Source organism: Lissotriton vulgaris, chromosome 10 (genome assembly GCF_964263255.1).
Source record: "Lissotriton vulgaris chromosome 10, aLisVul1.2, whole genome shotgun sequence".
NCBI lineage: Eukaryota > Metazoa > Chordata > Amphibia > Caudata > Salamandridae > Lissotriton > Lissotriton vulgaris.
In genome coordinates, this window is record NC_141698.1 from 1,032,584,124 (window position 1) to 1,032,607,522 (window position 23,399).

Consider the following 23,399-nt stretch of genomic DNA (forward strand, 5'->3'; position numbering starts at 1 on the left):
ACAAGAAAGAGGCACAGGGGCAGAAGAGGGAGGCACAGGGGCAGAAGAGGGAGGCACAGGGGCAGAGGTGGGAGGCACAGCGGCAGAAGAGAGAGGCACGGCGGCAGAAGAGAGAGGCACAGCGGCAGAAGAGAGAGGCACAGTGTTAAGAGAGGCACTGCAGCAGAAAGAGGCACAACGACCGAAGAGTGTGGCACAGTGGCAGAAGAGGGAGGCACAGAGGCAGAAGAGAAGCACAGGGCAGAAGAAAGAGGCACAGCGTCAGAAGAGAGGTACAGCAGCACAAGAAAGACACAGCGGCTTAAGAGGGTGGCACAGTAGCAGAAGAGGGTGACATAGCATCAGAAGGGGGTGGCACAGCGGCAGAAGAGGGTGGCACAGCGGCAGAAGAGGGTGGCACAGTGGCAGAAGAGGGTGGCACAGCGGCAGAAGAGGGTGGCACAGCAGCAGAAGAGGGTGGCACAGCAGCAGAAGAGGGTGGCACAGCAGCAGAAGAGGGTGGCACGGCGGCAGAAGAGGGTGGCACAGCGGCAGAAGAGGGTGGCACAGCGGCAGAAGAGAGAGGTACAGCAGCAGAAGAGAGGTACAGCAACAGAAGAGAGAGGCACAGCGGCAGAAGAGAGAGGCACAGCGGCAGAAGAGAGAGGCACAGCAGCAGAAGAGAGAGACACAGCAGCAGAAGAGAGAGACACAGCAGCAGAAGAGAGAGGCACAGCAGCAGAAGAGAGAGGCACAGCAGCAGAAGAGAGAGGTACAGCAGCAGAAGAGAGAGGCACAGCGGCAGAAGAGAGAGGCACAGCAGCAGAAGAGAGAGGTAGAGCAGCAGAAGAGAGGCACAACACCAGAAGAGAGAGGCACAGTGGTGAAAGCAGAAGAGGAAGCAGAGTAACTCTAAGGAAGATTGTTAATTGCATCTACATGTGTACAGTTTATATGAGAGGTGTCCGTGGACTAGTGCTCTTTGCAAACATATATCATATAGCTGTGTCAAATATGGTGTCCAAAGTTTTAGTCCCTGCCCTCAAAAGTTTAGGTGAAATGATGTGTCAATGTAAAATGTCCCGAATGGTAGAGCAGTATTACGATTTTCAATTGCTTAAATCGGTTAATATATTTCCAAAAAAAAATGATTCTCCACCTAAATTTGTTCCAGCAAAAACTCTTGCCAGCACAGCTGGACATAAAATGAGAAGTTTGGTGCATGTCTTGTTTGGCTTGGTGTACATTTTCACATCTGTCTAGTGACTCGTTTTTTAAAACTTGTAATGTAATTGCCTTAAGTTTCCTAAAAATATTTTATAGCTGGCCTTGCTTTTATGAAAGGAGCGTTTGCCAAATGAAATTGGTAAAATTAAACAAAAGAGGTCTGTTTCATTATTATTTGTGTCCGTCACGTTTCAGCTAAGTACAAAGCTGCATTTTTTTCCTGCTTCCACTTGTCCTGCAACCTATATGGGTTTAGGTGCCGCCACTGTAACGAAAGCAAACTCACCGCCGCAGCCCGGCTTCAACAGGAAGCCAGGCAACCTTTGTTGGGACGGGGGCGGGGCCGGACTCGCGACCGGAGCTTCCCAGGAGGCAGGCTGCAGTGGCTGGCGCATGGCTCCGGTGCAGAGAGAGGAGAGCCCTGCGTGCAGCCGGCGTCCGCCCGGGAAGCCAAGGAGCGGAGTGCCGGTGTCCCTGTGCCTGTATTACGTCGGAGTGAGCAGCCCCGGAGCGGGACGAGTAGAAGTCCGGGTGAGTGGGGCTCCGTGCTTGCGTGTCTGTGTGTATGCAGGGGGGAGGAGAGGGGAGGGGGGAGGGGGGGCAGCGTGTGTGTGTGTGTGTGTGTGTGTGTGCGCGTGTGTGTGCGCGCGCGCGCCTGTGTGTCTGTGCGCGCCTGTGTGTGTGTGCGTGCATGCCGAGGGGTGGGGGCTGGCTGTGTGTGAGCAGGGGCTGTGAGTTGATCTGCGCGGTCAAAACTGAGACTGCAAAAGCGCGCGTCTGAGTCGTGTCCACTTTCCTAAATACGGGCCACATTAGGTCTGGAGCAGGCACTCTCAATGCTCACGCATTGAGAGTACGTCTGCTCGACCTAAAAACCACACACATTGACAAAACCAAAAAATTGGCCACCAATATCAGACCTGTTGTCTTCGCCAATGCTTGTTTATTTTCATGTTTCCCATAATCTTGTTCAAATTGGTTGCACTGTGATATAAAGATGGATGCACACAAGGTAGTGTGATAAAAGGTTTATTGACACCCAACAGGGAGGCAAGTTGTTCAAGCAAAGACCATGTAATAACTGAACCCAACTCCCCACCTCACATTCCAATGCAATGACATAGGTACATTCTTGGCAAGGAATGTACATTATTAAAGGAGAAACTACAACACACTGATTTTCCCTTATGAATATATTTTGGAAATACTAGCATGTATCAACACATTTTACTAAATGATACTTCAAAGAAATGTAACCTACAATTTCACAGTAGTTTAGCAAAATGTTGTTTTCCCTATTTGCATTTTTTGTGAACATTTTATTTGAAAAGCAAAGGATCATCAATCTTGCTTTCAAGCTTCTGCAGATATAAGCATCCAGTTAGAGAGCGTTCTGGGAGCATTGTATGTAGCCTCATTTTGCAAATATGTGTGTACACATTTTTACACTGGAACCACTGTCAGTGATGCATTCCAAGTTTACAACATTCCCTTAGAGCGCTCACTCTAATAAGAAAGGGTTTGCATTGATGAACCATTAGTACAAGTTAGGACAACATTAACATTTGGGCACAAATATTACCTTAACTAAGGACAATCTCCTACCCTAATCCATAATGTGGTACTGTAAAGTGTCAGCCAAAGGGCTTGTGCTGCAGGGGGTTGGGCCTACCTACCTGTCCCAAGGACAAAATAAACATGAAAACTTGTTGTCCTTGACCCCAAACAATATGTCTTGGGAGTGGGAGTGGGGCTATTGGAATTCCACACCCCTGCTACAACATTAACTGTAAAAATGTCATCAGCATTACCCCTTCCTGTACCTTTTCAAAATATAGAAAACATTAATGTTATGCTTTGTGTTATTAGTTGAAACCTCTGTATTGAAAAGAGGATTGTATATTTAAATTAGACCTGTGCTATATATAGACTTGGAAATGTAGTATATTTGTAGTGAGCTGGAAAGTCTCCGTTTCTCTGGGGTTTAACAGGCAGATGTGAGCTTGTACACAGTGACTTTTTCCTGTTCCTTATTTTTCTTATGAGAGTTGTAGAAGGATGTCTTGTGATTTGTCACAGATAGTCTATCTAGCTACCATCCAAGTAGCTCAGTGTTCTCGTGACCTGGGAGGCAGCAGCAGTTATAAAGGTGTCAACAGGTTCTCCAGAGAATGCATCATTGAGGTTAGTTGTACCAACTGGCAAAGGGCTTGTATTGGCTCCTAGTTGTTGGAGACTCTGGTGCTGAATGTTGGGGTAGTGCTGCAATGGTGTTGGAAGCAGCTGTGATTTATGTTCTGGTAGCAGCATTCTTGGTACTGAATACAGAAGGAGTCTGCATCTTAGTTTGAGACATTTCGAGGAGTTAGGTTTTTTTTATAGTGTTGTACCCTGTTTCTGTTCTGCCTAAACAAATTCTCCAAGTAAATAAACATAATCTGGGCTTCCCAAAGCAATTTTAAAAGTTCTTTAGCTTGAACATTGTGCTCAAGCTTTCAATATCATGCCATACTGTGTGGATTTCCTTGAAGTGGGGCAGCTGTCTTCAAGGCCGACTTAAAGAAGATGAGCAAAACACTTTTCCAGATTCGAAAAATGACATGTCTCCCCATGTCTTTGGTAACATTTCATATAGGTTTTGTTACCCAAGTTGAATTGCACTTCATTCACTTCAGGACCAAACCTGTATTCACAAGGTGAGCCCCAAAATCAATGAATGCCTGTATCTATGTCTGGGAAGTTACTTTACCAACAATTCTGGCCATTTTTATAACAAATAACCGTTTCCTTTTTTGTAGCATAATTTACCCTCAGAATAAAAAAGGGGAGCCTGAATACAACCCCTGTGGAAAGTATATGGTTAAACTTCACCTCAATGGAGTACCTCGAAAGGTAAACTTTTAAATGTTACTATTTTGATAACGTATCCAGTATCAATCTGAAATACAACTTTTTCTTTTATAGAAACCTAGCAGGAAAGCCTGCGCCTTCAAGTATGACATTTATGAAGTCTCTTTATATATGCGGTACACATTTCACCTTTTAACTGTTTGACATATAAACAGCAGCTTTACAACTTCATGAGATGTCCATGTGTTTAATACTGAGCTACTTGACATGCACATGATGCCAGCTCTCTAAATATTGAAATAAATTGGGACACGCATAAATCTAAAGTGTTCTCCGCATATTCATGAATTATAATTTTAGTGTCCTATCTTTCAGCTTCTATCTCTACCTATTTTTACTATGCTTTCTTTTTATTGGCTGTGAAATGTTATGAATGTGGAATTAATATTTATTTAGAAAAGTGTGGGGCCAGGGCCGGACTAGGAACACAAACCAGCCCTGGCAATTCAGCTGGCCCGGCCTGGGACAGAAGGGTTGCTGGTGAGAAGCAGCACTGCTGTTGCTTTAGTAGTGCTGCTGCTTTTGTTACTGGGGAGGGGGGACGATATTGTAGCACTGCTGCAACCCGGTCCCCAGTGACAAAAGCAGCCCCCACTGCTCGAAAACCACCCCCCCACCCCCCACCCTTCCGACTCGCGGGGAAAACGCCTGCTACTGCCTGTCCGGCCTTGCTCTGAGCATTTTAGGTGACTCATTTTCAGCTTAAAATGCCCCACATTTGTTTTCTTTACTTTATTTGTATTTATATTTGTATGTGCTTACTCAGTGGCTCTTTAGAGATAAAAGTTCTTGATGAAATTAATGCATCAATCAAGAAGAATAGGAGATTGGTTTGTTCATTCTAATTTGTATCTTCAAAACTGAAGTCCTGTGGATAGATTTTTTAGTTACAGAAAAAAACACTCAAAATTAGCATTCCTTCAGATAATTGTCTTCCATTTCATTTGAGTCTTCTAAAGTTCAAGAGACCCTGCAACTGCGGTATAATACTAGTGTCCCTAATTTGGATTCAGCAATCATGTTTCACAGACCAACTTCTGGTCTCAACAAAACTTTCTGTTGCTGCACCAGGGCGTTGAATCTTTGTTTCCAGCAGGAAAGGCCATTCTTCACCCCTCCCTCCTATGGCTAAACTTGAAAGACTGATTCTGCTGATCAGGCCATAGTCCTCGGTGATAGAGAATGAGATATGAAACAGTACAAATTCACTCTATTATGATTTTGTCAATGGTCTGGAAGAAAGTTGGGAGTGTAAAAAGCATTTTTATTTTGCATGTGTCCTGTACTGGTGCCAATGTGAATTCATTTCAGCATTAGTTGTCTTCCATTACAACCTACTTGAATACTTTTTCTTGATTGTGAGACACATTAAAAAAAATGTAATGGTGATACTTGTAAAGCGCACTGTTCCCCATCTCGGGGTGTCCTGACGCTGAAGACTGCTGGGGAACCCGTCCTGGCTTTCCCTGTAAGATGGTCTCTTCTGGGTATCTCCAAGGTGAAACCAGGCATCTGGCGTCTGTGGGGGGCCATTGTAGCGATGAGGCAAGCTTAATGCCCAGAGTTGCCGAGTGTGATCCCTGGTTAGAGTAGGCACCGAGGTGAGAATTATCGAGTTCGTTGACCCTAGTCCACGACCCTGCCGCGTCTGGAATTGAACCCTGGTCCCGGGCCGTTCTCTGCTTCCGGGTCTGCCGCCTCTAACCAGTGAGCCACAAAACTCCACCATTCAAGATAGTCTGTTTCTACTTTGGTCTATTAAACATCCTGCTACTTAGGATTTAAAATTAGTTATGGTCTTTTTAGCGTATATGCTATTTGAACATATTACCTCCTGCTTTGTGAATTTCTTAACCCTCTGGCAGAGGTAATTTCCTTTGTGTTGATAATTTCCTTTGCCATTGCATTCTGTGAGCTTCAGGTTTGTGTGTATCAAGAGCCTTACACCATCATTCACAAGGACAAAATTGTCCTTTAGATAGCCTCTCTTCTCATTTCAAAGGCTGTTACAATTTTCCGCTGGAATCAATAAATTCTCCACCCAGTCTCTCATCCTCTGTTTGCAGAGATTTGCATTGTCAGCAAGTCTTGAGATCTCTAAAGTATGAACTGAAAAGTGTAAAATTTTCCTTATGTCCAAGTATCAGTTTGTTTCGTATGGTGGGCTTAAACTAATCGACAAAGCAACCAAAGTTCTATTACCAGGTGGACACCTTTTCATTTTCATCTTTCAGTGTCTGATGTTCCAGACCCTTTGAGACGTTTTGCTGATTTCACCAGAGCTAAATCGGCAAACATTGTCACTAACGCTTACATATGAACAGTACCATGGCATACATTGCATAAAGAAGGACACAGTTTGAGGGGATTGTGGCAGAAGAGTGTATGGCATATGACAGTCGTTGTAAATTCTATCAAATCATGTAATTTAATATTAGCATGAAAAACATGCATGTTTGCCGACTGAAAACATAAATTGATCATTATGTAGTTATATACGGATTGGAAGGTCGAAGAATGTTACCCTGCTAGGTTAAACCAAGGACACTTTCGACAAGGTAGACGTAGATGCTTCCAGACAGCGAGCAATAGGTTTTATTCCATATATAAATACAATGGAATAGGCCAATAGGGTGACCTCGTCACACACTGAACAATTAGCACATTTTATGTGAAGACAATAAGTACTTTAGTGGGGAAAGAACCCATCTGTGGAGGGAAAAGGGGGCACAGGATTTGTTTAGAGCTGCCTGGTTGTTATCTGGTGTTGAATGTTATGGCAGAATGTGAAGGGGAGTTAGTAATGAAGGGAAACATTAGCCATTTTTGGTTCAGAATTGCTTGCATAAGAGCAAGGATAAGGGCATTCTGTTAACACACAGCGGTGTTTAAACATAGTCTTATATTGTCATGTCATCCCAAGCTAGCCACTCGCCTGTTGAAGCGAGATGAAGGATTGATGAAGCCGCTTTGCTGCACATATTGTGAATTAGAAAGCTAAACAGTCAGATTGTCACTGTCACAGCGGCGTAGCTAGGGGGGGTGAGGGGGGCGGTCCGCCCCAGGCGGCACTATTTTGGGGCTTCAGCAGTATCAACAGGACACTAAATCATCATTGGCAGCCAAAGTGCGTTGCGCAACATAACTAAGCCTTGATTGCCCAGTGTGTGTAAATGCTACTGCATTGCACGCACCACTGAGCCTATTTTAAAAGTGTACCTTCACGTTTGGGTCTGGCGCCGTCAATCTAGTAGCGCGCAAAAGCGCTATCAATGACAGCCCTGCGAACATTTATCATGCAGAGCCTGCCCATGGCTGACTTGTAAACTGTTCTGTTGTTAGCGCAAGGCACGTGATGACGTGCATGAATGCATCCAGTGACCTACACTCACTCACCTCAGCAGCCCACCACAAGCTGTTGACCCGAACAGACTTTCTCCCAGGTACAAATTCCCGAGGTTATTGTTGATTCGAAGGTATTGTAGTGTTTTCACGGTAAATTTTCAAGATTTTTTTTTTTAAAGAATTAATTTCTAAATGTTTCAATCTTTAAAGTGCATAGATAGAGGCGCATAGATTGTTTCCCCCCAAAAAACTTATCAGAATAAAATGAAAAACAGATTGCCTTAATATTAGCTATCTAAAGGCACTTGATGGTTAAAATAGCTGATCGCTGGTTCGAAACATCAGTCATCAAAATTTGGAAAAGAGCACACACATCTTTAGTCTTAATGGTTTTGTACGCGCCTGTAACCATGACCCACACATAATTATTTCTGCTTCACCTAATGTAGTTTATAGCCGCTTACTTTTAACAACAGCATCACATAAAGGAGCATACACATTTGAAGCAGGTATATTTTTCTAGCCAATAAATATGGTGCACATTCACTAGAGGTTAGCTTCTCGTAATCTTCTACCCCATAATGAGGCGCTAGGCTCTTTCTGCCCCTCGGGCCCTGCTCAACAAGAGCCTGCTGCGCCAGTAGCAGCGGCATTTTCACTATCCTTATGATAATTTTAAACTGTTGGTTCTCCCCACCCTTTTCGAGTCTCAGTGCAAGAGGCATGATAAGGAGGTCGAACACACACAAGCCTGGTGCTCCCGGTTCCGGTCCCTAGATCCAGTTTCCTTTGGTGGCGGTTCCGTGAGTTTTTCTTGTGTGTTTTGCATTTATTGCTGTTTGTTTCTTGAATGCACGGCATGGCCGCTCCGGTTTTCCGGTCTACTGAGCTTCTGTTCTGGGGTCAGGTACGCTCCCCGCTCATGTGCTGGGCTGGGGCGGGAAGTTTTGGTGGTGTCCTGGCCTCGGGTCATTCCGGCGCTGCTGCACTATCGCAGCGTCCGGCCCCCGCAGCCATTCTCTTTTGACCTGTGGCTGTGGGTGGGACTTCAGGGCTGCCCTCTTTTTATTTCATTCACCTACCGCACCTTTGCGTGATTGGATGATTGGGTGCAGTATTTATTGGAGGTTGCTGGGCACTTCCTTTGTTGTGGTGATTTCCTGTTTGGTTGCTTCTGGGTTTTTTCACCATGAGTGAAGGGGCTTCTTCTCCTGTGCCGGCTAAGGCTGTTTCCAAGCAGCATAATGTTCAGGATCTGCAGGAGGACGACGTCTTGCAGATTTCTAGGGCTGATTTGCAGGACTCAATTAATTCTGCTGTCCAGTCTGCGCTGCTGGAGCCTGCGACTAAGCGGGCTAAGGATGATGAGGAAGACATGGACAATTGCCCTAAGGGAAAGTACATCCAGCACAAAGTTTTTTCTGACATGCTGGTCCATATTCGAGAGGTGCTTGGGTTTGACCCTAAATCCCTGACTGAGGAGGGGTTTTACGCACAGTATAGTTCCTCTGTGGTGGATGACCTCCCCTTCCATGATGACCTGAAGGATATCCTCACGAAAGAGTGGCTTGAGGTGGATAAGCAGGGTATTCCGTGATTCCTGGGGAAGCGGTATCCCCTGGCGGACTTTGATTCCCAGTTTCCTGCAATTCCTTCTCACTTTGCGGTGCGTGCTAGCACTAGCGGCCTATGCGTCACAGGTCCTGCTCAAGTATTTCGAGAAGCTGTTTGACGGTCTTCAGGATCATGAGGACCCTACTCCTGTGTTGGCTCAAATGGAGGTTTTGGCGCAATTCCTGTCGGATGTCACTTTTGATTCCTTGTGGGCTTTCTCCTCGGCTGCTGGGGCTACGGTGGCAGGAAGGAGGTCTCTGTGGACAAAGCCATGGCGTCTTGAAGCTGCTCAGAAGACTTTTGATCCATAAACTGCCTTTTGAGGGTCCTCGTCTCTTCGGGGATGCCTTGAATACCATGGTGCAGCGTTCTGCAGAGGAGAAAAAGTTGTTGAAGCCTTTTCAGCCTGCTCCTAAGAAAAAGTATTTTTTCCAGAAGCAGGGGTTTCAAGGGGTTTTGTCCTCTCAGCCCTTTTGTGGTCGGGCCCGTGGTCGGGGGGCCGCGTTCCATTATAAATCCCGGCCTCAGCAGCAAAAGCAGCAGCAGCAGCCGCAGCCTCCCTCTGGTGCTGGACAAAAGTGACCATGCCGCTGTGGGGGCTCGTCTCCATTTGTTTCTGGACCGTTGGTCAGCTCTGATCTCCGATCAATGGGTCTTGGATGTCATCAGGTGGGGTTACCAGATTCCCTTCCGGGGCCCTCCCCCACTGGATCGTTTTCTGGTTACCCCATTGTCAAGAGACCCCGTGCGGCGGTCTGCCATGTTGTCCGGCGTCGCCATGTTGTCCGGAAAGGGGCAGTGGCGCTGGTTCCAGTGGAGGAAGTGGGCCTGGGGTTCTATTCCCGTCTGTTTCTGGTTCCAAAGCCCGATGGTTCCTTCCGCCCCATATTGAATCTCCGTTCCCTGAACAAATTGGTGCGGTTGGATCATTTTCGGATGGTCACATTGCAGGCCGTCATTCCCCTCATCCAGGAGGGAGATTTTTTTGGCTTCCCTGGACTTGGAGGACGCCTATTTGCACGTTCTGGTCCATCCAGCCAGTCAGCGGTTCCTGAGGTTTGTGGTCCAGGGGATGCATTTCCAGTTTCGGGTTCTGCCGTTCGGCCTCTCCACTGCTCCCAGGACTTTTACCAAGGTATTGGCTCCTGCTGTGGGGTTTTTGCAACATCAGGGTTTCTCCGTGTTTCCCTATATTGATGATTGTTTGGTCTCTGCTTCCTCTTTCCCTCAGGCTCTTCTGGCGGTGGAGGCTACGTTGTCACTGTTCCAGGAGCTGGGGTTCAAGGTGAATTTAGCCAAGTCCCTTCTGGATCCTGTTCAGAGACTTCAGTTCATCGGGGGTCTGTTCGACACCTCTCTGGGGGCGGTGTTTCTCCCTCCTGTTCGGATCTTTTCCCTACAGACTCTGTTGCGGGATCTGTTGTGTCATCCCTCTGCCCCAGCTCGGGTTTGGTTGCTGGTCCAGGGGTTGATGGCTGCGACCACTGCTGTGGTTCCTTGGGCTCGCCTCCATCTTAAGCCCTTAGTGACTCATCTGTTGGCTCGGTGGGACCCCTCCCGGGCAGATTACAAGACTCTGGTTCCTCTCTCTCCAGCTCTGATTCAGGACTTGGACTGGTGGCTTTGCACTCCCAATCTGGAGAAGGGGGGTGCCGTTTTGTCTTCCTCCTCCCCTTTTGTTGACGACATCTGCCAGTCTCTGGGGTTGGAGGGCCACATTGGGATCCTTGGAAGCCAAGGGTCGGTGTTCTCGGGGGGAAAGCGCCCGTTCCTCGAACTGGCGGGAGTTGGCGGCTATCTGGGAGGCGGTGCAGTTCTTTCAGGTTCCTCTCCTCGGGGCGAATCTGTCGGTTCGTACCGACAACCAGGTGGCTCGTAGTTACTTGAACCGCCAGGGGGGGACTAGGTGTGCGTCTCTGAACATGTTGGCCTCCATGATTTGTGCTTGGGCGGAATCTCATCTGTTGGCCTTGAGGGCGGTGTACATTCTGGGACGGTTGAATTTTCATGCGGACGCTTTGAGCCGCGACCTTCCATCTTCTGTTCTGTACCATCTCTCTCTTCCTCTGTTCCTGTCCCTTTGCCTTCGGTCCGGGACTCTTTGGATCGATCTTTTTGCATCCCCTTACAACTCTTTCCTCCCCCGGTTTTGTTTGGAGGTGCTGTGTCCTCAGGCTTGGGCCGTGGATGCTCTTTCGATTCCCTGGCCTTCTGGCCTTCTGTATGCATTCCCTCCCATTCCCCTCCTCCCGAGGGTGCTGCAGAATATTCGGGGTGAAAGTTTCGGTCCTGTTGATTGCTCCTTTCTGGCCTCGCCGCATTTGGTTTCCTCTCCTGTTGAAGCTGGCGGAGGGTTGGTTTGTCCGGCTTCCTTTGTGTCCGTCTCCTCTTCAGATTCCGCTCCTGTCTCTGCCTTGTCTTCGTCGTTTGCAGCTGACGGCTTGGCTCTTGAGCGGTTGACGTTGGAGTCTTTGGGTTGTTCATCGGTGGTGGCTCGTGACATCCAGTTGTCTCGCCGCCCTTCGACCCTTAAGTGCTATGGTCGTCATTGGGGTTCTTTTGTTTCTTGGTGTTCTTCTCATGGGGTGGATCCTGTACTGGGGGTTCCTACTTCTGTGTTGGAGTTTCTCCGAGATGGTTTTTTGAAAGGCCTTTCCCCTTCCAAGTTGTCTGCTCAGTGGGCAGCGGTTCGTGTTTGTCGGGGTCCTGGGGCTTCCTTGGAGGGTGTGGTCCCTTTGGTTAGTCAGTTTCTTCTGAGCTTTCGGCGGCTGGTTTCTCCTGTTCTCATTCCTTCTTGGGATTTGCCTACTGTTTTGCGTGGTCTGCAGTTGCCCCCTTTTGAGCCTTTGATGGAGGCGGATTTGTTGTGGCTGTCCGCTAAGGTGGCTTTCCTGTTGGCCATTACCTCCGCTCGCAGGTTGGGTGAGTTGGGTGCCTTGCTCGTTTCGTTTCCCTATTTGTAGTTCCTTCCGGATCGGGTCGTTTTGCGGCTTGATACGGCTTTTCTGCCTAAGGTTTCTACTAGTTTTCATTTGCAGCAGGAGGTGATTCTTCCTGATTTGCCTGCTGAGGGGGATTCCCTTGTTCCCCCTTCTTTGGATGTTCGCAGGGCTCTCCAGATTTACGTCCAACGTTCCCTGGGGTTCCGGAGTTCTCCTGCCCTGTTTGTCTCCTGTGGGGGTGTGGCTGTAGGGAAGAAGGTTTCCACTTCCACAATCAGTCGGTGGGTCCGTTTGGCGGTCTATCAATCTTACAAGTCTTTGGATTTGCCTCCTCCGTCTCATGTACAGGGTCGGTCGACGCATTCTGTGTCTGCTTCCTGGGCTGAGGCAGCGGGGGTCTCTATACAGGAGATTTGTAGGGCGGCCACCTGGCAGTCTCATCACACATTTTTGCGACATTATCTGCTTGATGTTTTACATGCCTCTGCTGACAGTTTTTCTGTTGGCGTCTTGAATGCTGTTGTTCATTGATCTTTTATTGATTAAAGTTTTTACTCTGCATGGATCCCTGGTGTCCTGCGTGTTTTCTTTATTGGTTCTCTGCTTGTGAGTTCCTCACGTTGTAATGACTGGGGAGGACCCATGAGGGGGTAATGACCCACATTTGTATTCTTTACTTTATTTGTATTTATATTTATATGTGCTTACTAAGTGTCTCTTTAGAGATAAAAGTTCTTGATGAAATGAATGCATCAATCAAGAAAAATACGAGATTGGTTTGTTCATTCTAATTTGTATCTTCAAAACTGAAGTCTTGTGGATAATTTTTTTGTTACAGAAAAAAACACTCAAAATTACCATTCCTTCAGAGAATTGTCTTCAATTGCATTTGAGTCTTCTAAAGTTCAAGAGACCCTGCAACTGCAGTATAATACTAGTGTCCCTAATTTGGATGAATCAATCATATTTCCCAGACCAACCTCTGGTCTGGGCAAATTTTTCAGTTTCTGCACCAGGGCGTCGAATCTTTGTTTCCAGCAGGAAAGGCCATTCTTCACCCCTCCCTCCTATGGCTAAACTTGAAAGCCTGATTCTACTGATCAGTGATAGAGAATGAGATATGAAACAGTACAAATTCAGTCTATTATGATTTTGTCAATGGTCTGGAAGAAAGTAGTGAGTGTAAAAAGCATTTTTATTTTGCATATGTCCTGTACTGGTGCCAATGTTAATTCATTTCAGCATTAGTTGTCTTCCATTACAACCTACTTGAATACTTTTTCTTTATTGTGAGACACATTCAAGATAGTCTGTTCTACTTTGGTCTATTAAACATCCTGCTACTTAGTAGGATTTAAAATTAGTTATGGTCTTTTTAGCGTATATGTTATTTGAACATATTACCTCCTGCTTTGTGAATTTCTTAACATGGAACCCTCTGGCAGAGGTAATTTCCCTTGTGTTGACAATTGCCTTTGCCATAGTATTCAGTGAGCTTCAGGTTTGTGTGTATCAAGAGCCTTACACCATCATTCACAAGGACAAAATTGTCCTTTAGATAGCCTCTCTTCTCATGTCAAAGGCTGTTACAATTTTCCGCTGGAATCAATAAATTCTCCACCCAGTCTCTCATCATCTTTGTTTGCAGAGATTTGCACTGTCAGCAAGTCTTGAGATCTCTAAAGTTTAAACTGAAAAGTGTAAAATGTTCCTTATGTCCAAGTATCAGTTTGTTTCGTATGGTGGGCTTAAACCAATCGACAAAGCAACCAAAGTTCTATTACCAGGTGGACACCTTTTCATTTTCATCTTTCAGTGTTTGATGTTCCAGACCCTTTGAGACGTTTTGCTGATTTCACCAGAGCTAAATCGCCAAACATTGTCACTAACGCTTACATATGAACAGTACCATGGCATACATTCCAGAAGGAAGGACACAGTTTGAGGGGATTGTGGCAGAAGAGTGTATGGCATATGACAGTCGTTGTAAATGCTATCAAATCATGTAATTTAATATTAGCATGAAAACATGCATGTTAGCCGACTGAAAACATAAACGGATCATTATGTAGTTATATACGGATTGGAAGGTCCTAGAATGTTACCCTGCTAGGTTAAACCAAGGACACTTTCGACAAGGTAGACGTAGATGCTTCCAGACAGCGAGCAATCGGTTTTATTCCATATATAAAGAAAATGGAATAGGCCAATAGGGTGACCTCATCACACACTGAAAAATTTGCACATTTTATGTGAAGACAATAAGTACTTTAGTGGGGAAAGAACCCATCTGTGGAGGGAAAAGGGGACACAGGATTTGTTTAGAGCTGCCTGGTTGTTATCTGGTGTTGAATGCTATGGCAGAAAGTGGAGGGAAGTTAGTAACGAAGGGAAACATTAGCCATTTTTGGTTCAGAATTGCTTGCATAAGAGCAAGGATAAGTGCATTTTATTAACACACAGGGATGTTTAAACATAAATAGTCTTATTTTGTCATGTCATCCCAAGCTAGCCACTCGCCTGTTGAAGCGAGATGAAGGATTGATAAAGCCGCTGTGCTGCACACATTGTGAATTAGAAAGCTAAACAGTCAGATTGTCACTGTCGCCTCCATTTCCGAAGCACTATCTGCACTGTGAGCACTGTGCAAAAAAAGATTGTTTGCATGCAACCCTATTCTGCTTCAAGTTGTTTCAACATGAATAAAGGAATAAAAAAAAAATGTGCAGTTTTATTGGAAAGGTTTGGCTGCACAGGACTTTACAAATCTCTCTTGAGGGTAAGATGGTTATCTTCCTTGAATGATGGATGGTATTTTGTTATTTTTGTGTGCAGGTGATAATCGATGACTTTCTACCTGTGGACCACAGTGGAGAGCTTCTCTGCTCATATTCCAACAACAGAAATGAACTCTGGGTGTCTCTAATTGAGAAGGCATACATGAAGGTGATGGGAGGATACGATTTTCCAGGCTCAAATTCTGTAAGGATTGCATTTTTAATATACATGTTATCAACCATATGATTAAACATGTAGGCCAGGGGTTCTTAACCTCTTGAGTTCTGTTGACCGCCACTTAATCACACCTCTAATCTGAGACCCCCACTAAATAATTATCAGAATACTGGGGAACCCGATCTAAGCATTTTAGATACTTTGTACCGCAAAACAATAAACAAAAACTACAGAAACAAGTATTCATCAAACAAATGCATACATTCTGAAATCTTTTATTTAATCCACAAACATTTATAAATAGAAAATGAAAATGTAATTGGAAGGTTGGATCTTTAATAAAGTCAATTGAGCCCACCCATCGCCCATGTTCTATTCTATTTGATGCACTTACAGGGCTCACATGAATCAATCTGAGGATGCCAACTTAATTTTTAGCCTTCAATTCATTTTTGCTCCTCTGTTCAAATACACTGCAATATGTGAATATTATTCAGTTGTTTAAGCAGCCGAGGACCCCCTGAGTAGGTTTCATGGACCCCCAGGGGTCCCCGGACCACAGTTTAAGAACTACTGATGTAGGAAGACATCTGCCATTTATTGCATTATAGTTGTGTATAACGCTCTCTACCTAAACATTAATTACAAACTTGTATCTTATATATATTTCAGTAAGAAATGTTTGTTGCTGAGTGAGGTTACCCACGCTGTCACTCAAAGAGAAAAGCTGGATTCACTGCTTACTCTAACAGAAATCCACAGTCATTAGAATCCGAGTGACAGTCGAGGCATCAGGAATCTGCCAGTAGAGTTTTATACCAGTTTTCAGAATTTGTTGATCCCAAGATTGCTGTCTCTATATCATTTACTCTGTTTGACCCTATATAATTTGGTGCAGGAGAAGGGTTAATTACCACAGCTTTATTAGAGAGAGGCATTAGTTGTGGTATTACCTAATCAAGATTGTGGTCTCCAGATTAAACCTCATACTGGTCCCCCCTCAATGCTAAAACCTGATTAGAAAATCCTCTAGTATGTTTCCTAGCGGTATTGGATTCATTAGTGTACCTGGACCAGAATTGTAGCATTCCAGGCTGTTGACTACTTGTAATGTGTGCAGGCTGATTAAGTTGATGGCTAGTGTACCTGAAGCTAGCCTCAAGGCCATATTACCCATTCTTCAATATGGCGTAGACTTTCGGATGGGTTTACTTATCCATGGTACGAAAGAATGAGGTTTGGGAAGAAAGACATTGTCTGGGTCAAACTGCTATGCACTTATCCAATGCAAGACTGTGCATCAGGCTAGGGATCTCTCCCCAGTGGGCATTTAAGAGTCACTGAATGGGGCTGCTCTCTCTTTCACATCCTTTTCACAAAGGCGATAAAGCCATAAACGTGTTATGTGAGGATGGAGGGACTTAGACGAATGAACAATACCGCAGGAATGCAACACTGTGTTTGTTTGTGAAGACTATGAATAATGAACAACCATCTTTACTATGAGCTCATCTGTCGTTCCAAACCAGAGGTGGTTGTTGCTCCAACCATGGAGTCCAGGGACAACTTTGGCCTCCTTTCAGGATTGAAAGTTAACTGTGACAAGTCATATCCAATCCTCCAGAGATCGCTTAATGAACAAAACCGGTCAACAGAACCATGTGCACCACTGCACTTGTAGGTGACACAAAAACATTTAAAGGTGAGGATATACCATGCAGGTGGAGATGCCAACTATGGAAATGTGCAACGTTAACTGGCAGTGCTGCACTGACCTGGTGACTTTTGGATGCTCCAACCTCAATCACTTACGTGACATATAGCATTATCTAAAATGGTGATGCTCCCACACCTCCTCTACCACTTTACTGATACACCAGGGAGACCACAAATGTTCTTTAAAGAGCTGTGTTCTCTTTTGATTGAATTGATATAGTCTGATTATGAAAGAGCTTCAACTGGCTTTGTGAGTAAGAAGCCTGGGGTGCCTGTTTTTAAACTATTTTATCAGAATGCACAGCGCCATTGGGTCGCCAAATGACTGGTTTCTAATGTCGGTAGAGACCAGTCAAAGGGGAAGAAATACTTGAATATCATAGATTGCGCAAAATATGTAAATTGTTTTGCTGCAGTTGGTTACAGTCTATGGGCTCTGTACAGTGCTGAATCTATAACTAAATGCCCTGCCCCAAACATTATCTTGAGAGGCAAGTGCCGGCGCATCTGCTGTAAGTACAGCCCACTGCCACCTCTAGTCACACCTCTTTAGTTCGGTCTCTTTACTTGACATTGTCACAATGTTAGCTGTAATGTAATGCACATTAATTCCCATCTAGGTGTGCCCAGCACTATAAAAATGTCAATAGATTCATTATGTTTTGCCATTTATTTGATCTTGCAGATTATGGATTGATCCCACTGTTTTCCCTTTTTATTTTTATATTTGTAGTCCTCTGTTTATAATAAACAACTAATAACTAGTCCTAGATTTCAGTGAAAAAAGAGGTGGAATGTACAGAAACACAGCAATTAACAATTCTGAAAATAAATTGAATAGTCTGTAAATCTCTTTAATGTCTGAATCGAGGAAGCGGATTATACTGGTAGCTCTAACAAAGGAAAGCTCTTGTACTCCTCTAATTCATTTAACAAGTTTGTCTGGATGTGCTAACATCTTTGTACTGAGGATTATAATATGAAACCTAGAACGAACCCCTATGGCTACATTACATAAATTTCCTGGCTGGTGCCAGTTTTCACCATAGAACTATTTAGTATTTTCCCCCAGTGGCCCTGATAACGTATATGATTCACCTTCAAAAGGCTGTTCCCTAACCCAGTGGGTTCCGTTGAGTGGTCACAGACTACTGAGTGTACTTGCTACTGAAAAATGTTGCCTACAACCTCTATTTCCAAGCTTTAGATTCCTAAAGATTACTAGTAGATCACTTGTAAATACTGACCAACAACTACATATGTTCATATTTGATGTCGCCTACCGGGCCTAGGTAGGACCATTAAATTAGGCTCTAGTGCACTTTATTTTAAAAAAAAATCAATTTTGTAACATGTATAGATTTGAAATAAAATGACGTGGTATTCACCTTTAGGATCATATATGCTTTAAAAATGTGCATATCTACAAGATGTATCTTATGGTTATTTTAGAGGTGCTTACTTGGTGTTTTTGTGTTACAGAATATTGACCTCCATGCCTTGACTGGTTGGATACCAGAACGAATTGCTATGCATTCAGACAGTCAGAGCTTTGACAAGCAAAACACTTTCAGAATGTTATACCAAAGGTAACCTCTGAAAATACAGGTCCTCTCATGATTGTTGTTTTATTTATTTGCAGTTCTATGAATTCAGAATTCTTTGTACAGTAGAAGTCCTCCATAGCTTTATGGCATTAACACACAAGCCTGTGAAAAATTGTCTTATAAAAAATGTTTTATTATTAGGCATTTGACCAAACAGAACCTCTAGACCCATCATAGATGACTAATACCTTACAAGCATGATTCTTTATGCATATCTACAAAGCCTAAATGTATTCATTAAAGGTATCATGTTGACTGTTTTTCTTTTTCAAATAAGGTCTTGTGGAAGCAAAATAGGACAGGTCGCATTACAATATCAGTGCTATCTCATAATCCTCCAAATGGGCTACAACAATAGCCATATTGCTTTTAAAGTAGCTAAGCAGGGTTCGTACCTGGTTTATCTTTTTAGGTCCTGCCAGAGACAGTTAATGTCCTATCACTGCAACGCTTTTGTTTTTTAAAAAGAAAAAACTCTAATAAGGGGCTTTTTTTGCCTGTCCTTTGTTCACCATTGGTTGGCTCCTTCGCCACTTATCCTTCCTACTCATTAGTCAGTACGCTGGTTCCACTTTTTTCATCGTTGATTTGTCCCTTGGATGGAGCTTGGACCAGTTACTGATTTATTGTTTTATTAATGTCCACTCGCTGCTCGCTCGCATATTGTAGTACCTTTTTTTGGGATTTCTTGTTTCCTCATTGCTTGCTTCGATTTCAAACTAAAAATGTTAGAAAAAAAACCTGAAACTAGTTTTTGCTTCTATACATTGGAAGTCAGTAATTTTCTTTGGAGTTAATGTAGTGTCCCCGATCAGGCTATCATGCAGGCGCTGATTTTCAAATTAACATTGTACATTGTTTTTTTTTTTAATTTATAAAGCGCAAACCTGACACCGAACATATTGGTGGACTTTAAATGAGCACCAGTTACAATCTTGTCACATGCTTATTTTTTAGGCACGAGTAGATTAAGTGATTTGCCCAGAATCATAAATGTTGAGCCGATGCAGAGGCTCAAACTGCTGCTTGACCCGGTCACTCTACTACCGCACGGCCCCCGTGTGCCCGGATTCTGCTGCTGCTGCCTGCTTGGCCCTCTTGCTGCTGCCTCTCCTTAGGGCCCCTGCTCTCCTGGCTTGCCCTCGCTCCCCAGGCTTGCCCTCGCTCTCCAGGCTTGCCCAGGCCGCTCCGCTTTCCCGCTCTTTCCAACACCTCCCCCCCCCCCCTCTGCTCCCCGCCGCCCTCCCACTTCGCCATAAATGGCGGGAACCACGCGTACGCGCAGTGGCCACGCGAAGCGGGCGCGCTGATTGCCCACCGAAGGCACGCCAAAGGCAAGCCCGTCTATGCCCGTCCGCTCCTGGACCGCGCCCAGCGCCCGAACCCCTGGACCCCGCCAGAGCCAGCCAACCCGACTGAGCTACGATGCCGCCACCCTCCATGCACTCAACACCGGCCAACATCCAGCCTGCTACCAAGCCACCCCGAAACGCACCCACGGTGCCTTCACCTGCCACGCCTGCTACTTCACCTGCACTCGGTCCTTCACCGCGCCAGCCAAAACAGCTGCCAACAACAACCACCTCCAGTGCATCCTGCTCAACACCCGCTCCATCCACAGGCACGCCGTCTTACTACGGGACCTCCTGGACAAAACGGCACCAGACGTCGCCTTCTTCACGGAAACTTGGATGAACGCCTCCTCAGCCCACGACATCGCCATTGCCATCCCGGACGGCTACAAGAACATCTGGAGGGACCGCGTCAACCAGACCGGAGGAGGCATCGCCATCGCAGAAACACTATCCGCATCACAACAAACACCGACGACACCCTCGCCACCGCAGACCACCTGCACTTCCAGATTCACACCGACCCCAAGACCACCCTCAGAGGAACCCTCATCTACAGACCCCCGGGACCACGCTCACACTTCAGTGAGGCCATCGCAGACTTCATCAGCCCACTCGCCCTCACCTCCCCCGACTACATCCTCCTAGGAGACCTCAATTTCCACCTGGAGAAAGACCAGGACAACAACACCACCGCCCTACTAGACAACCTCGCCAACCTCTGATTTAAGCAACTGGTCAACACCCCCACCCGTTACGCCGACCACACGGTCGACCCTGTCTTCTCCTCCAGCAACCACATCTCCTTCAGCCACATCTCTGAGCTCCACTGGACCGACCACAGCTGCGTACACTTCAACTTCAGGAAGACGACCTACCACCGCCCTCAACAAACCCCCCAAAGATGCTGGAGCAAGATCACCACCTCCTTGCGCCTAAACACTCCCACCAACACCACGGACCCCAACAAAGGAGCCCGCAACCTCACACAGTGGATCACCGACTGCGCCGACACCCTTACTCCACTGAAAAACCCTCCCAGCAACCTCAACAGCAAGAAAGCCGCGTGGTTCACCAACGATCTCAAAGACTCCAAGAAATCCTGCCGTGACCTCGAGAAAGCCTGGTGCCACAACCAGTCAACGGACAACATGACAGCCCTCAAGAACGCCACCCTCAAACACCACCAGCTGACCCACACCACCAAAAGGTCATCCTTCAGAGAACGACTGGGCAACAACACCCACAACAGCAAGGAACTCTTCAACGTTGTGAAAGAGCTCTCCAACCCCAACACCAGCAACAACGACATCACGCCTTATCAAGACCTCTGCAACTCTCTGGCCACCTTTTTTCACCGTAAGATCGTCGACATACACAACAGCTTCGGTGCTCAGAACTCGTACCCCACCACCGAACCTACACCCCCCACCACCACCATGTGTGCCTGGACTCAGGTCAGCACGGAAGATATCACCCACACGATGAACACCATCCTCTCGGGCTCCCCAGCCGATCCCTGCCCACACCACATCTTCAACAAAGCCGACTCCATCATCGCACCCAAACTTCGGGACATCATCAACAACTCCTTCATATCCGCCACCTTCCCGGAGAGCTGGAAGCATGCAGAGATCAGCGCCTTCTTGAAGAAACCCACCTTAGACCCCTCAGACCTCAAGAACTTCCGCCCCATCTCGCTCCCCCCTCCCCCTTCCCTGCAAAAGTCATCGAGAAAACCGTCAACAAACAGTTGACAGCCTTCCGGGAGACGAACGGCTCCCTCGACCCATCGCAGTCCAGATTCCGAGCGAACCACAGCACCGAGACCGCCCTCATCACGGCCACCGACGACATCCGGACCCTGCTGGACAACGGAGAAACCGCCACCCTCATCCTGCTCGACCTTTCGGCTGCGTTCGACACTGTCTGCCACCGCACCCTGACAACCCGACTCGGCCACGCCGGGATCCAAGGAAAGGTCCTGGAATGGATCACCTCCTTCCTCTCCGACAGAACCCAAAGAGTCCGTCTCCCGCCCTTCCTCGCAGAAGCCACCAAGATCATCTGCGGCGTACCTCAAGGCTCCTCGCTCAGCCCCACCCTCTTCAACGTCTACATGAGCCCCCTCGCAGTCATCGCACGCAAGGACAACCTCAACATCATCTCCTACTCCGACGATACCCAACTGATCCTCTCCCTCACCAACGACCCCACCTCCGCCAAAGCCAGCTTCCAGGACGGAATGAAAGACCTCGCAGACTGGATGAAGCTCAGCCGCCTGAAACTGAACTCAGACAAGACGGAAGTCCTCATCCTCGGCCCATCCATCTCCGCCTGGGACGACTCCTGGTGGCCCTATGCTCTGGGCCCCCCACCCAAGCACACGGACCACGCACGCAACCTGGGCTTCATCCTTGACTCCTCCCTCACGATGGCCAAGCAAGTCATCGCCGTTACTTCCTCCTGCTTCAACACTCTCCGCATGCTCCGTAAGATCTTCCGCTGGAACCAGGAAAACAGTCACCCAGGCCCTCGTCACCAGCCATCTTGACTACGGGAACGCCCTCTCCGCTGGGACCACCGCCAAACTACAGAAAAGACTCCAGCGCATCCAGAACGCTTCAGCACGACTCGTCTTGGACATCCCCCGACACAGCCACATCTCCGCCCACCTGAGGGACCTGCAGTGGCTCACCGTCAGCAAAAGGATCACGTTCAGACTCCTCACCCACGCACACAAGGCTCTCCACGACATGGGCCTCTAATACCTCAACAACCGCCTCACGTTCTACACGCCAACCCGCCAGCCTCGCCCTCGCCACCGTCCCACGGATCCGCAGAACCACCACCGGAGTAAGATCCTTCACCTACCTGGCGGCCAAGACCTGGAACACCCTACCCACCCACCTACGACTAACCCAGGACCATCTCTCCTTCAGGAAGCAACTCAAGACCTGGCTTTTCGAGCAGTAGCAGCCCCCATCGCCTTGAGACCCTAGCGGGTGAGTAGCGCGCTTTACAAATACTCTTGGCTGATTGATTGTCCGATGCATAATAGAGTAACACTCAGCAGCTCTGGCGATAACACCATTTCCAATCCTTTGGGGAGGATTGGCAGATGGACGAGAGACATCTGCCCACAGGCTGCGCTGCTCCTAGCCCCAGCATTAAATTGAAGCATTCGCAAAGCAAATAGGTCTCACCTATACAAGATCTATTGGCATTGTTAATGTATTCAGCCATGTTGCACAACAGCAGTGTTACCACTGCTACAGGGCTGAAAGTAAAGAAAATAAATGCACTATAACATGGTCAGTGCTGGCTGCATCAATGTGCTTTTCTTTCCATTTAGCTATGTTGCACAGTGTCTGCACTGCTTTGCAATATGGCAAAAGAAACATTGACAATGCCAATAGATCCCGTATAGGCGAGACCTATTGGGTTGGCAATGCTCGTTTCCTAAATTGCTGAACATTACAATTTCAGTTCTGAGGTTTATTCTTTCCTTGTAGTGTGGAGCTGCACTGCACTTCCAATTGTCGTGGATTAGATTCTGTCTTTGTGTCTCAAGTCAAATAGCTTTCTAGTTGCAGGCGCCCACTAGTTGCAAAAGGAGCAGTCTCACTTGGAAAATTCTAAATGTGTGTCTAAAAGACAAAATAAAGCCCCATCTTTCCTCAATTAGCACTCAGGAATTTTCAGTCGGAGCTGTAGTAATTTACACAACAAATACTTGATGGCCATTATTC

General features: G+C 46.5%; 1 protein-coding gene across 3 annotated transcripts in view; it reads left to right on the forward strand.

The window, feature by feature from the left end:
• The window catches only part of CAPN7 (calpain 7), a 291,586-nt gene that overhangs the window by 96,704 nt on the left and 171,483 nt on the right, over nt 1-23,399 (forward strand). For all 3 annotated transcript variants that reach the window (XM_086942071.1, XM_086942073.1, XM_086942072.1), the window contains exons 9-11: nt 4,005-4,098; nt 14,853-14,999; nt 18,171-18,277. In XM_086942071.1, the coding sequence (XP_086798197.1) occupies nt 4,005-4,098; nt 14,853-14,999; nt 18,171-18,277 (348 nt within the window). The remainder of the gene's footprint in view (nt 1-4,004; nt 4,099-14,852; nt 15,000-18,170; nt 18,278-23,399) is intronic.